Below are 15,487 nucleotides of genomic sequence, written 5' to 3'. Positions count from 1 at the left end.
TCTGAGCATGCGTGGCACTTTGTCCGTCGGAGTAGGCTACACATGATCGGAGTATGTCCGATCGAAGCATTTTGTCGGAAAATTTTACCGGCAAGTTGGAAAAATTGGTCCGTCGGATATTCCGACGGAAACGGTCCGATGCAGACCACACACAGTCGGAATATCCGACAAAACGGTCCGATATGAAACATTCCGAACATTCCGGAATCTCCGACCGTGTGTACAAGGGCTAAGGGAGTGCGGAGGCATCAGAAGCAGTGGGTTTGTAGAAAATCTGTGGTAAATGTCTGCTAGATCCTTAATCTTTAGATAACATAACAAGGTTCATCAGCTCAGGGTATGGAAATAATTTATAGTAAATCCTATAGGAAGTGATGGGAGTTTATAGTTGTGGCAAACACAACACAGTAGATAAATGGTGAGCCAAAGGCATTAATGGGGCAAACCATCACTGAGTGTGATCATTCATACATAGGCCTCTGAATAAATCAGGGGATTTCCAACATATTAAGAAAACTTGGTTGTTTTTTTAAGTGCTTGCAATGCCCTTCTCAGTCCAGATATCCTACTCAGGAAAAGAGAATATGGAAAAACAGGCATAAATGGTTTTGCATTGCATAAAACAACAAATACAAGCATCATATAAAATAGATTTTTGTTTAATACAAACTAGGCAGTCATTTCCAATTCCATTTGCAAATATAAAAATAGGTACATCACACTTACTGCTACAATGATTCAATATAGTAATTCTACAAATGCTCATCAATTCCTGACCTATAGCCATCTCCACTGTACTTCCTTACCTGGAATCCAGCACGATCTAATGTTATTTATTGGCCTCTGCCAGGAGGCTTCTTTGTGCATCCACTACTTATAAAGTAAATTACCAGCATTCATAAAATGTATGTAAATCTGTGCAAGAATACATGAATTGCTTCCATTATTTATGGGCAGTGAAAACAGATGTGTGTGCTTAAAGGATAGTAACACACTACACGCTAAGGACATGTCAAGTGGATTAATCTGGCACACTTTCCAGAATCTTAGTGTAGATTCCAATGTTCAACTCAATATGAACCTTATATCCTTGTGGCAACAACATCATAAACTCCATGTGTTACTAAGGCCCCTTTTACACTGGGGCAGCGTCGGCAGTAAAGCGCCGCTATTTTTAGCGGCGCTGTACCGTTGTATTTGCGGAGGTATTCGGCCGCATTTAACCCCCGCTAGCGCTGAAAAAGGGTTAAAATCACCCACAAAGCACTGCTGTAGCAGCGCTTTGCTGGCGGTATAGCCATGCTGCCCCATTGATTTCAATGGGCAGGTGTGTATACACACCGCTCTAAAGATGCTGCTAGCAGATCTTTTTTTAGCGTCCTGCCAGCACACCGCTCCAGCGTGAAAGCCCTCGGGGCTTTGATCCCCCGCATCGCTGGACCCTGGGACGGGTAAGTCTCAGATTATTAAAAGTCAGCAGCTGCAGTATTTGTAGCTGCTGACTTTTATTTTATTTTTTTAAGCGGAACACCACTTTAAATATTGGTACATAAATACACAGTGATATAAAAATCAATCCAAATTAGCTATGTAAAACCAAAGAGCTAATTTAAAAGGGGTGTGTAGTTTAAACAGGCAAACCACACCTGCTTTTGACTTCCCTGTAGTGTTAAGCCTCATACACACGGTCGGACTTTGTACAAACTTTTCCGTGGACTTTTGTACAAAGGGCGTGGTCCACAAGTTTGTATTGCATACACACGGTCGGACTTTTTGACAACAAACACGAACGTAATGACGTCACAACGTACTGACGCCACTTCAAAAGAGGACGTTCAATGACTCCAGCGCCACCTTTGGTCAACTTCTGTATTGTAGTCTGATCTTTTGCATTGGTTCTGAGCATGCGTGTTTGTACCTTGTACAAAAGTCTGATGCTTTTGCGTACACACGGTCGGACTTTGCTCCATCGGACTTTTGTTGCCAGAAAGTTTGTCTGTTCGCACAAGCCAACAAAAGTCCGATGAAAACAGAAAAAGTTTGTCCGATGGAGCGTACACACAGTCGGATGTTGCTCCAAAACAGCTAATTTGCATGTTTGTTGTCAAAAAGTCCGACCGTGTGTACGGGCCTTAACAATAGCACATTTGTGCTAACGCTCTTTTTTTTACCATTGCTATCACTGGCAGAAGGTACTGTTTGTACTGCAATAACAGCAGAAGGGGCTGCAGGCAGAATCTCAAATCATCTTAAGCCTCATACACACGGTCGGACTTTGTACAAACTTTTCCGTGGACTTTTGTACAAAGGGCGTGGTCCACAAGTTTGTAATGCATACACACGGTCGGACTTTTTGACAACAAACACGAACGTAGTGACATCACAACGTACTGACGCCACTTCAAAAGAGGACGTTCAATGACTCCAGCGCCACCTTTGGTCAACTTCTGTATTGTAGTCTGATCTTTTGCATTGGTTCTGAGCATGCGTGTTTGTACCTTGTACAAAAGTCCGATGCTTTTGCGTACACACGGTCGGACTTTGCTCCATCAGACTTTTGTTGCCAGAAAGTTTGTCCGTTCGCACAAGCCAACAAAAGTCCGATGAAAACAGAAAACGTTTGTCCGATGGAGCGTACACACAGGCGGATGTTGCTCCAAAACAGCTAATTTGCATATTTGTTGTCAAAAAGTCCGACCGTGTGTACGGGCCTTTACAGTTTGACCATCACAGATTTGAAGAAAGCATGCAGGGGTAGACAATTAAAGCCGAGCTCCAGGCTGGAACAAAAAAAGTCCCCCACAGTGCTAGAGTGATAGGATTGTCATGTCTAAGGATTAGAGGAAGAGACTGTATTACTTACCCTGTTCCCTGTTCCAGCAGGATATACAGTGCCTTGAAAAAGTATTTATCTTTCACATTTTGTCATGTTACAACCAAAAAAGTAAATGTATTTAATTGGGATTTTATGTGGCAGACCAACACAAAGTGGCACATAATTGTGAAGTGGAAGGAAAATGATAAATGGTTTTCAAAAATCTTTACAAATAAAATTCTGAAAAGTGTACGTGCATTTGTATTCAGCCCCCTTTACTCTGCTACCAATAACTAAAATATAGTGGAATCAATTGCCTTTAGAAGTCACCTAATTAGTAAATATAGTTCACCTGTGTGTAATTTAATCTCAGTATAAATACAGCTGTTCTGTGAAGCCCTTGGAGGTTTGTTAGAGAACCTTAGTGAACAAACAGCATCGTGAAGGCCAAGGAACACACCAAGCAGGTCAGGCATAAAGTTGTGAAGAAGCAGGGTTAGGTTATAAAAAGATATATCACAAGTTTTGAACATCTCACGGGGCTCTGTTCAATCCATCATCCGAAAATGGAAAGAGTATGGCACAACTGCAAACCTATCAAGTCCACCTAAACTGAAAGGCTGGTCAAGAAGCGCATTAATGAGAGAAGCAGCCAAAAGGCCAAAAGGCCCATGGCAACTCTGGAGGTGCTGCAGAGAGCCATAGCTCAAGCGGGAGAATCTGTCCACAGGACAACTATTAGTTGTGCACTCTACAAATCTGGTCTTTATGGAAGAGTGGCAAGAAGAAAGCCATTGTTGAAAGAAAGCCATAAGAAGTCCTGTTTGCATTTTGTGTGAAGCCATGTGGGGGACACGTGTGGAAGAAGGTGCTCTCGTCAGATGAGACCAAAATTTAACTTTTTGGCCTAAAAGCAAAACGCTATGTATGGTAGAAAACTTACACTGCACATCACCCTGAACGCACCATCCCCACTGTGAAACATGGTGGTGGCAGCATCATGTTGTGGGGATGCTTTTCTTCAGCAGGGACAAGGAAGCTGGTCAGAGTTGATGGGAAGATGGATGGAGCCAAATACAGGGCAATCTTAAAAGAAAACCTGTTAGTCTGAAAAAGACTTGAGACTGGGGCAGAGGTTCACCTTCCAACAGGACAATGATCCTAAACATACAGCCAGAGCTACAATGGAATGGTTTAACCACCTCCAGCCCAAGGACGTTATATGATGTCTTTGACTTTCAGTCGCAATATCTGAATGATGCCTGCAGCTACAAAAAAAAAACGCGTTTGAAAAATTGTTGCGCAAATACTGCGCAAGATAAAGTTGCACCTCCGGCCATTTTATTCCCTAGGGTGTCTGTTAAAAAAACATATATAATGTTTGGGGGTTCTGAGTAATTTTCTAGCAAAAAAATTACGATTTTTACATGTAGGAGAGGAGTGCCAGAATAGGCCTGGTATGGAAGTGGTTAAATCACTGTTCATGTGTTAGAATGGCTCAGTCAAAGTCCAGACCTAAATCCAATTGAGAATCTGTGGCAATATTTGAAAATTGCTGTTCCTAGATGCTCTCCATCCAATCTGACAGAGCTTGAACTATTTTGCAAAGAAGAATGGGCAAAAATGTCACTCTCTAGATGTGCAAAGCTGGTAGAGACATACCAAAAAGACTTGCAGCTGAAAGGTGGCTCTACAAAGTATTGACTCGAGGGGGGGGGGGCTGAATACACACTTTTCAGATATTTATTTGTAAAAAAAATTAAAAACCATTTCTAATTTTCCATCCACTTCACAATTATGTGCCACTTAAAATCCCAATAAAATACATTTACGTTTTGGTTGTAACAAGAAAAATGTGGAAAATGTCAATGGGGTATGAATACTTTTTCAAGGCAGTGTAGCTCTGTCCTCTGTTCCCTGAAGCTCTCGTCTGTGGGCAGTCCCCCCAACATCATCACCTAAAATACATGACAATTGTATGTGGAGGGGACAAGCGTGCGACCATAGCCATGAGCAGCTTTTAGACAGATAATGGGCATTTTACCTTGCAGCGCAAGGGGGAGGGGCACTACAAGGGTATTTTTTGCAGCCAAAAGTTCAGCTTTAGACCCCTTTCACACTGGGGCGTTTTTGGGGATGTTTTTCAGGCTCTTTAGCATTAAAAAAAGCGCCTGTAAAGTGCCTGAAAGAAGCCGCAACTGCAATCCCAATGTAAAAGCCCGAGTGCTTTCACACTGAGGCGCTGCGCTGGCAGGGCGTCAAAAAAAGTCCTGCAAGCAGCTTTTTTGCAGCGCTTTTGGAGCGACGAATACAACGCTCCTAAAGCGCCACTTCCCATTGAAATCAATGGGAAGCGCCTGTAAAACACCTGAAAAACGCTATTGGCAGCAGCGTTTTGTGGGTGCTTTTAACCCTTTAAGTGGCCACTAGCAGGGGGTTAAAAGCGCCCCAATAACGCTCGAAAAACGCTGGTAAAGCGCTGCTAGTTTAAGCGGCATTTTACGAGCGTTTTTCGGGCGCTGACATTGTGAAAGGGCTCTTAAAGCACTTGGGCTTTCACATTGGGACTGCAGATGAGGCTTCTTTCAAGCGCTTTACAGGCACTTTTTTTAACACTAAAGAGCCTGAAAAACGCCCCAGTGTGAAAGGGGTCTTAAGGTAAATTTACAAACAGATGATGCCTTTAAAAACGAAAAATCCCATTAAATATTGCTACTAATATTATACATTTTAAAGGCTTTAAAATGCTAATTAGCATTTCCAGATCAGCAATAAGATTGAATGTGACCTCAGCACAATTATATAGGAAAATGTTGCACTGTGTCAAGTCTACAATGTCATAGAAAACATTAGCGGCAACTTATTTCATTAGTCAAGTTAGTAAATCCATGCATTACTCTCTATTTCATAAATGGTCCTGCTGTTTTATTAAAGCCTTATTGAAATTGTATGTGTCTATAAATTCACAGTCTTGAGCATTTTTTTGATACTTAAAAAAAAAGTCAGATAATAAAAGCATTGAATAACAGAGGCCAGGCCACCATAGCAGTCTTTTGAACCACCCACATGGGTCAAAGCCATTGAAAGATCTTATACTTGGAGATACTGACATTTATTTTTTTCCCTGAATGTGGATGTGCATGTACCCGACACCCTTGCTATTATTAATAATTCTGCCATAGAGATAATCAGCCACATTCTTCTTGGTAGAACCTCCTTTAAAATGTTGATAGCTCCATTGTGTTTGACAACGTTTGATGTCTTAGCCCTTGTACACACGGTCGGAGATTTCAGGGATTCTGCCCGTCTGATTTTGTCCGTCGGATCTTGTCCGAAACTGTTGCATACACACGGTCGGACAAAGTTGGCGAAAAATCCGATCTTTCAGAACGTGATGACGTAATTTCGTTACGATGGCACTATATTCCGGCTAGTAGCCAATAGCTTTGATGTAGGAATTTGATCTGAGCATGCGTGGCACTTGGTCCGATCAAAATTCTCTACACATGATCGGAGTATGTCCGATCGGCCCAGTTGGTCGGGAAATATTTCCAACATGTTGGAAAATTGGGTCTCTGATGGATATTCCGACGGAATCAGTCCGATACATACCACACACAGTCGGATTATCCGACAACACGGTCCGATAGGACACATTCCGACGGATTCTCCGACCGTGTGTACAAGGGCTTAGCCCTTGTACACACGGTTGGTCATTCCGACGGACCATGTTGTCAGATAATCCGACTGTGTGTGGGCTCCATCGGACTGTTTCCGTCGGAATATCCGACCGACAAAGTTTTAGAGCTGGGCTATAAAATTTTCCGACAACATGATCCGATGGGACTTTGTCCGATCATTTGTAGAGAATTCCGATCGGACAAAGTGCCACGCATGCTCAGATCAAATTCCTACACCAAAGCTATTGGCTACTAGCCTGAACGTAGTCCCATCGTAACGAAATAAGGTCATCACGTTACGAACTATCGGATTTTCCGACAACTTTGTCCAACCGTGTGTATGCAACACCAGTTTCGGACAAAATCCGTCGGACAAAATCTGACGGATTTTGTTGTCGGAATGTCCGACCGTGTGTACAAGGGCTTATAGACAGTGAAGTTAAGATCCAGACATGACAAAAATCAAATAGGCATGAATGCCATTAGACACTTTTAGCAACAGAATATATGCAGTTTGGCCAAATGGGTACCAGCGCAATTTGGGCCAATAAACTTTTAAAGAATAACTGAATGTTTTAAATGTAGGCAAATAAAAAGGATAAAGACTGAACAAAATACACTTCGCAAAAGCTTCTGATGAAAGCATCCATGTTTTCAGGCACTGTACATGTAGTCACTACACTGAAACTAATATATAATTCACGTTGATGAATGGAAGCCGCCATAGGTGGCCTGAGATAAGTATTTTCCTTTGTGACAGCCTCCTTTAGATCCAAACCACTCTTGCAAAACCAGAAGTGGTCAAAGGGTGGTGGTGGACTTCACTTTGGAAGACAACACCTGTTTAAAACGTCTTTTCAGGTCTTGCATGTTAGGAGATCTGGGGCGCACAAGATGGAGTCCTCTTCTCTTCTCCCCATTGCAGCTGAAGATCATCTTTCCAACCTCCTGGCACAGCTGGTAGAAAGCTCCATATACCCCTTCATAGTTTTCTCTAGCAGATACTTCAGCATATGTACCAGACAGTTCATTAGCAAGCTGGAGACCTTCATCGGATTCCACTTGTCGGGCTCTTAAAAGATCAGCTTTATTTCCTACCAGAAGAAGCGGAATTTTGGTGTTTGGGTGGATTTTCCTTAAGTGCTGGTACAAAGGCCTAATCATACGGTAGCTATTATAGTCTGTGATTGAAAAGACAAACACAAAGCCATCTGCCCAATAAATGGATCGATTAATTTGTTCCTGGCAGGAAATGCTGTCTGTTTCCTCCTGTAACAAAAAAAAAAGAGAGAGAAGAAGATAAAAGTTTAACTAATCTTTGTTGAAAGTGTTAGCAAGTTGCATCAATGGTAATTTTATTTTTCACTTTTTGACCTGAAGAGGGATGTTCTATATGTAAGGCAAGGTGACAATCTCACATGATGAGGAACCAGCTACAGACCTAACAAGAACTTTTAACGTTTTCCTCCAGGCAGCTAAAAACCCTACAAATGTAAATAATTATTGTCTTCATTGCAGGATTGAAATCAGGGCCGTCTTTAAGGCAGGGCAAAAGGGGCAGCTGCCCTGGGCCCTGTCATTGTTGTGGGGCCCAAAGCAGCTGCCTCATACTTGCCAACTATCCCAGTTTAAATTCCATTGTCCCTTGAAGATTTAGTCCTGTGCTGTGTCCCGATATCTCAGTGTGAAGTGCTGCTACTAATGCTGCCCAGCTCTGCCCTATTGTTGTGTACAGATGACTCACCTGTAGACCCTGTGTTTACATTCATATAGAAATAGAGGTGGCCGGCAGCATTGATATGTAAATAAAGGTGGCATTTATATGTATAGTATGCTCCCCTGTAGTGAGCAGATGATGTGCTGTAAGCTCTAGCAACTAATCAGTGAGCCGTAATGTATGCCGCAACCTCTAGGAACGAGTCAGTAAGCAGTAATGATATGCTGCAACTGCTGGCAACCAATCGCAATTGCTGCCTGATCTGATACAGTAAACTGATTTTAAGGGGGGCCCAAGAATTTTTTTTGCCCAGGGTCCAATCAATATTAAAGTGGTTGTAAACCCTTACAAACCACTTTGACCTACGGGTAAGCCTAGATTAAGGCTTACCTGTAGGTCCAAGAAATATCTCCTAAACCTATACAGTTTAGGAGATATTTACAAAAAGACAGGCACATGCGCCGTAGAAAGCGGCGTGCAGGCGCACTGAGCAGGCCGCAGATCACGGCGATATGCCGCTTGTGTCGGCTCCCATGCGCATGCGCGGGAGTGACGTCATTGCGGCTCCGGCGAATCACAGAGCCGGAGCAGTGAGACCCGGAAGTCACTCCGGGATACATGGCAGCGGCAAAGATGAAGACGGAGGACCGCTTCGGGGGCTTCGTTCTCAGGTAAGTTATTCATAATGAGCTAGTATGCTATGCATACTAGCTCATTATGCCTTTGCCTTGCAGGTTGCATTTTTTTTTCAAATAGCCTTTACTTCCTCTTTAATGCATGTTGATCCTTCAAGTTTTATGAACTACATTATGGTGATCAACTAGAAAAACAGATGTGAGTACCTATTACCACTGTAACAAAGGTGCGGAAATAATGGACCTTCTGTGCAGATAGAGAACATTTACAGCACTAAACACCCCTGGAGCTGAACTGTTCTAGTCATAAGAACTTATCTGATTATAGGTACTTTGTACCTCATTATATGTCCTGTGAGTACATGGACTGAACATTTGCTCAGAAGATAGCTGCCTCAGAATAAAGAGTCAAGCTAAATAACACAAAAAAAATACATCTACTGCTAAATCATATGCTTATTCCCTGTGTGAGTATTCGAAAACCACTATATACAGTATCTCACAAAAGTGAGTACACCCCTCACATTTTTTTGTAAATATTTTATTATATATTTTAACGTGACAACACTGAAGAAATGACACTTTGCTACAATGTAAAGTAGTGAGTGTACAGCTTGTATAACAGTGTAAATTTGCTGTCCCCTCAAAATAACTCAACACACAGCCATTAATATCTAAACCAATGGCAACAAATTTGAGTACACCCCTAAGTGAAAATGTCCAAGTCTAGCCATTTTCCATTCCCCGATGTCATGTGACTCGTTAGTGTTACAAGGTCTCAGATGTGAATGGGGAGCAGGTGTGTTAAATTAGGTGTTATCGCTCTTACTCTCTCATGCTGGTCAGTGGAAGTTCAACATGGCACCTTATGGCAAAGAGGATCTGAAAAAATAAATTATTGTTCTACATAAAGATGGCCTAGGCTATAAGATTGCCAAGATTGACCATGCAGTGGTTTAACATGACAGGTTCCACTCAGAATAGGCCTCGCCGTGGTCAACTAAAGAAGTTGAGTGCACGTGCTCAGCATCATATCCAGAGGTTGTCTTGGGGAAATAGCCGTATGAGTGCTGCCAGCATTGCTGTAGAGGTTGAAGGGGTGGGGGGGACGGCCTGTCAGACCATATGCCGCACATTGCATCAAATTTTTTTTGCATGGCTGAAGTCCCAGAAGGAAGCCTTTTCTAAAGATGCGACTATGTTTCAAAAAAAGAAGTAGAACAGGGTGGGGCTTTAATTGTGCCCCAACCCCTACACACACTCTTCTAAAGATGATGCACAAGAAAGCCAGCAAACAGTTTGCTGAAGACAAGCAGACTAAGGACATGGATTACTGGAACCATGTTCTGTGGTCTGATTAGACAAAGATAAACTTATTTGGTTCAGATGGTGTCAAGCGTGTGTGGCAGCAACCAAGTGAGGAGTAAAAAGTCAACTGTGTCTAGCCTACAGTCAAGCATGGTGGTGGGAGTGCCATATTCTGGGGCTGCATGAGTGCTGCCGGCACTGGGGAGCTACAGTTCATTGAGGGAACCATGAATGCCAACATGTACCGCGACATACTGAAGCAGAACATGATCCCCTCCCTTCGGAGGCTGGGCCACAGGGCAGTATTCCAACATAACAACCCCAACACACACCTCCAAGACGACCATTGCCTTGCTAAAGAAGCTGAGGGTAAAGGTGATGGACTGGCAAAGCATGTCTCTAGACCTAAACCCTATTGAGAATCTGTGGGGCACCCTCATATGGAAGGTGGAGGGCCACAAGGTCTCTTAACATCCACCAGCTACGTGATGTCATCATGGAGGAGTAGAAGACTCCAGTGGCAACCTGTGAAGCTCTGGTGAACTCCATGCCCAAGAGGGTTAAGGCAGTGCTGGAAAATAATGGCGGCCACACAAAATATTGACACTTTGGGCCCAATTTGGACATTTTCACTTAGGGGTGTACTCACTTTTGTTGCCAGTGGTTTGGACATTAATGGCTGTGAGTTGAGTTATTTTGAGGGGACAGCAAATATGCACTGCTATACAAGCTGCACACTCACTACTTTACATTGTAGCAAAGTGTAATTTCTTCAGTGTTGTCACATGAAAAGATGTGAGGGGTGTACTTACTTTTGTGAGATATTGTATATGGTCATACGGAAGGCCAAATAAGAATTTCATTCAATTATCCAATAGCAAACATAATTTACATTGTTCCAATGGTTGGCAAATGAGCAGACAGTGGTTACACACTGAATTTCAACTTTCTGTTTTTGTTATTAAGAAGCTCAAAGAGGAGGTGAAAGTTTGACTTAATCTGTTCAGAAGAATGAGGTGTGAATATATTTAGGGAAGCAATACTTCATCATATGTTGCGAACAGCATATTCCAAGTAAGAATAGAGACTTGTTTTTTTTTTTTTTATTAGCTCATTTGGCCGTCACTCAAAATTAAATCTTGTAGGTCAGCAAGAAATAAATGCATCGCTACTACACTGCTCATAGGAATTTCACATATTTATAAGAGAAGTATGGCTTTCTTTTTTATTTTTGATTCGTACTTACCTAGGTGGATGCAGCATTGGTCCAATGCTGCATCTGCCCCCTGGCGCCTCTGCACTGAAAACCGAGAGATCGAACATCGTCGATCACTCGGTTTTCAGAGCTTCATGAGCAGAGAGCTGCAGACTGTCAGTCACAGCTATCTGCTCAGCTCCCTCCTAGCTGATTGGAGCGCTGAGCTGTGGAGGGGCGGGGAGCGACCGTCTCAGGCTCTCTGAGGCTCGCTAGGAGGCTGAGACGCAGTGCCGGGACAAGGTCATCCAGCGCCCAGGGCAAAGATGCCAAACCGTGCCCCCCTTTCCCTTAGGGTTAGGGTCAGGGTGCCCCCTACCCCTGCAATAGACCATTGCGCCAGGGGCAGCCGCCCCTCCTGCCCACCGCTTTTCCCGGCCCTGCTGAGATGGGTATCAGTCCAGGCATCTGGTGGATCCAGGCATCCATTGTCAAGATGACGCGGATCATGGACTGATTTCTGTGACGTCAGCAGAGAGTGGACTTCAGTCCGCTCTCCACTGAAAACAGGTCACGGGAGTGTAAAACAAACTGCACTCCTGTGATCCATAGGGGAAGTACAGCTAAATAGTGAGAATCATTTACAGTACAGAACTGAAAACTAAAAACTTTTCAAATTCAGGAGCATGTACCCTTGATTTATCTTGCTGAAGACTTTTCATTCATTAGTATTAGAAAAGAAAAATATGTGGTCCCCTTAAACCAGAGCAACCTGGATACGATTCAGTCCTTAAATTAAAGCGGTTCTTCACCCTAATGGGGAAGTTCCGCTAATCTGATCCATCCCCCCCTCCGGTGCCACAATCGGCACCTTTCAGTGGGGAGGGGGGTGCAGTTACCTGGATAATCCAGGTATCTGCACCCACTTCCGGGCAGACCGCCGCAGACCCCCGCAGACGCCCCCCTCCCCCCCCCCCGTTGTGTTCTGGGAAACACACAGTTCCCAGGACACAGCGGGGACCAGAAGAGACGCGCAGCGCGACTCGCGCATGCGCAATAGGGAACCGGGCAGTGAAGCCGCAATGCTTCACTTCCCGATTCCCTGACAGAGGATGGCGGCAGGGGCAGCAGAGAGACGAGCGATCGCTCGTCATCTGTCGCCGACATCGCTGGACCCTGGGACAGGTAAGTGTGATTTTATTAAAAGTCAGCAGCTGCAATATTAGTAGCTGCTGGCTTTTAATATTTTTTTTTTAGGTGCAGAACCACTTTAATGTTTGTGAAAGCGCCATCATCAGAACACTGCTTAAAAAAATGCACCTGAAGATGTTCCCCCATACTAACATAGCATTACACCAATCATAAAATATTTCTACTCTGTAGCAATATGTACATTATATGTTATATTCGGAGCTATTAGGTCGCCAGAGTCACGCTACTCTTTATTAGACCACCCAATATACATAGTCGGACATAGAAGATCATCAATAAATGTCTTTCTCCATAAAGAGGAACATGTGTAAGATATGTTTTTTGAATACAATTATATTTTTACTAAATCTATACGTCTCTTAAAGTCCCTTGGGCACTCCAGTTTTGTGTTTGAGCTGTGTCTCAGAATCTGTTCCGGGCTAGCAACAATAAATGCTGGAACTTGTAGTTCTACAAAGTGACACAGTTAAAGTTTCCCAGACATCTGTCTCCACGACCTTCTCAAACCACGCTGACAGACATCCCTCTATCAGGACCCTTCTCGCTGACAAAAATCTCTTCCAATGGAACCCACCTGGCTGACAGTCATCTCTTCCCATGGACCCCAGCCACTGGCATTCCCCCTTGCCAAAATAAAAAGGTAGCAGTGCTCTACCTCCCAATGTTTATGGGACTGGAAACATTTATTCCCATGGACCCCCCCAGCGGACACACATTCTCCCCCGATACAAATCGCTCCACAACCTATTGACATTCTTACCTGCCCAAAACTATCCTTAGCCACCTCACTCCCTTTACGCACATTCATTCCTGGCCTTCGAACCTTCATGTAAGTACACGTCTGTACCACCTATCCCTATTTCTAGTCCACGCCACAAAAATTACACTCCTTTTTTGAGCATATTGCACACTGTATTATCTTGTGCACTTCTTTACTGCACATTCTGTCTGCTCTCATATCCTCCACCATTCTTTCCTGAAAGTGCTACTCATGGTCATACTCTGCGCACTCATCTGCAGATTATGTTGCTCAATGTCATATCATCTGCACTCTTCTCCTGCATATACTGTCTTTTGTCTTACTCTCGGCACTTGTCTTCTACATGTTTTGCCCGCTGTCATAACCTTTGCATACCTTTCTTGCACATATTGCCTGCTGTAATATCCTGCACATTCCTCTCCTGCTCAGTGTTATACCCTAAACACCCTTCTCCTGCACATACTGTCTGCTCTCATAACCTCTCTATACACGCTATTCAGGGTCATATCCTCCACACTCCTCTCCTGCACATACTGCCCTACATTATAATTTGCACACTCCTGCACATACTGCATTATGCCATACTTTACACATCCCTCTACTGCACATACTCCCCTTAGTCATACCATCTGTACTCCTATTTTGTACATACTGCCTGCTGTTATACCATTCAACTCAGTGGCGGCTGGTGGTAACTTTCTTTGTGGGGGGTGGCAAATAGTGCATCCACAGCCATCCCATCAGTCGGGTCATCAGTCGGGTCCAGAGCACTTACCCCATCTATGGTAGGGACATCAATCACAGGCAGCAGGCATCACAGGCAGCTTCCCCTTCTCTCCTCCACGGGCATCACAGGCGACGAGCATCACGGGCAGCTTTCCCTTCCCCTGTTCAGCGGCTTCCATCTCCTCCCTCCTCATCAGGGGCCACTTGGTACATTTCTCCTTTCAGCCAATCAGGAAACGGGTCTCAGTCCCGCTTCCTGATTAGCGGGGATGAGATTCAGTGTGAAAATAGCGAATATTCATTTGGTTCGCAGTGCTCTGCGCCCCAAGTCCACCCTATTTTGAAGCCTATTAGAGCCTCTGGCTCTAATCACGTGTTTCAAAACCCCCCATTGGAATTCATGCATCCAGCATCCTGGAAGGGGCCAGACGCATGGATGGGGGTGGGGGGGGAGGGCGGTGCCCTGTTTAAACTGCTTTACAGCACATTCTGCCAACTATCACACCCTGCACACTCCTCTCCTGCCTGATGTCATACCCAACACACTCCTCTCCTTTACATACTATCTGCTTACATATTCTCTCCACTCCTCTCCTGAACATGCTATTCACAGCCATACACTTCATATTACTCTTCTGCACATCCTGCCTGCCATCATACCTCCCAGATTTCATTCTTGTATATTTTGCCTACTGTCATACCCTACATACTCCTCTCCTGCACATACTGCCTGCAGTCATACCCTCTGCTTTGCTCTTACACATACTTACCATGCTCCTATCCTCTGTACTCCTCTCCACCACACATACTGCTTGCTCTCATACCCTATGCCAGTGATGGCGTACCTTGGCACCCCAGATGTTTTGGAAGTACATTTCCCATGATGCTCATGCACTCTGCAATGTAGTTGAGCATCAAGGGAAATGTAGTTCCAAAACATCTGGAGTGCCAAGGTTCACCTTCACTGCCCTATGCACGCCTTTCCTGTATGTACCACTCTAATACTCTCTGCACACCTCTATTGATCATACTAGCCACACTGCTGCCCTCTGCACATCCTCTAGCCATTATGCCCAACATATTAATTTCCCCAACCTTATCCATTCTAGAACAAGCACAAGTTTGCTAGTATTCATTAAAAAAAAACCTGGTGTCTAAATACTACTTTGTAGTAGACTCTTATGCCTTGTACACACGGTCGGACATTTCAGCAAAATCCATCTGATTTTTTCCTGACGGATTTTGTGCCAAACTTGTCTTGCATACACACAGTCGCACAAAGTTGTCGGAAAATCCAATCGTTCGGAATGAGGTGAAGTTCATTACTTTAGCACATTAATGCTCTGAAGATGCTAGTAAACATTCAATAATGTGTCCAAATATACACAAATGAATATAAAAAAATATATCATAATGTGCTAGTATAAAAATAAATGTCC

At 43.8% G+C, this 15,487-nt stretch overlaps 1 protein-coding gene across 1 annotated transcript in view; it reads right to left on the bottom strand.

Moving 5' to 3' along the window:
* Positions 1-643: 643 nt before the first annotated feature.
* LOC143966048 (ras-like protein family member 11A-like) overlaps positions 644-15,487 on the bottom strand; it is a 63,071-nt gene continuing 48,227 nt past the window's right edge. The window contains exon 4 of the mRNA XM_077474348.1: positions 644-7,764. Within this exon, the coding sequence (XP_077330474.1) occupies positions 7,297-7,764 (468 nt within the window). The 3' untranslated portion in view covers positions 644-7,296. The remainder of the gene's footprint in view (positions 7,765-15,487) is intronic.

This window comes from Lithobates pipiens, unplaced genomic scaffold, assembly GCF_037356315.1.
Source record: "Lithobates pipiens isolate NorthernLeopardFrog02 unplaced genomic scaffold, aLitPip1_a1.2 Scaffold_1, whole genome shotgun sequence".
Taxonomy (NCBI): domain Eukaryota; kingdom Metazoa; phylum Chordata; class Amphibia; order Anura; family Ranidae; genus Lithobates; species Lithobates pipiens.
The sequence above is the reverse complement of the archived record's forward strand: the minus strand, read 5'-3'. Positions and strand labels throughout refer to the sequence as shown.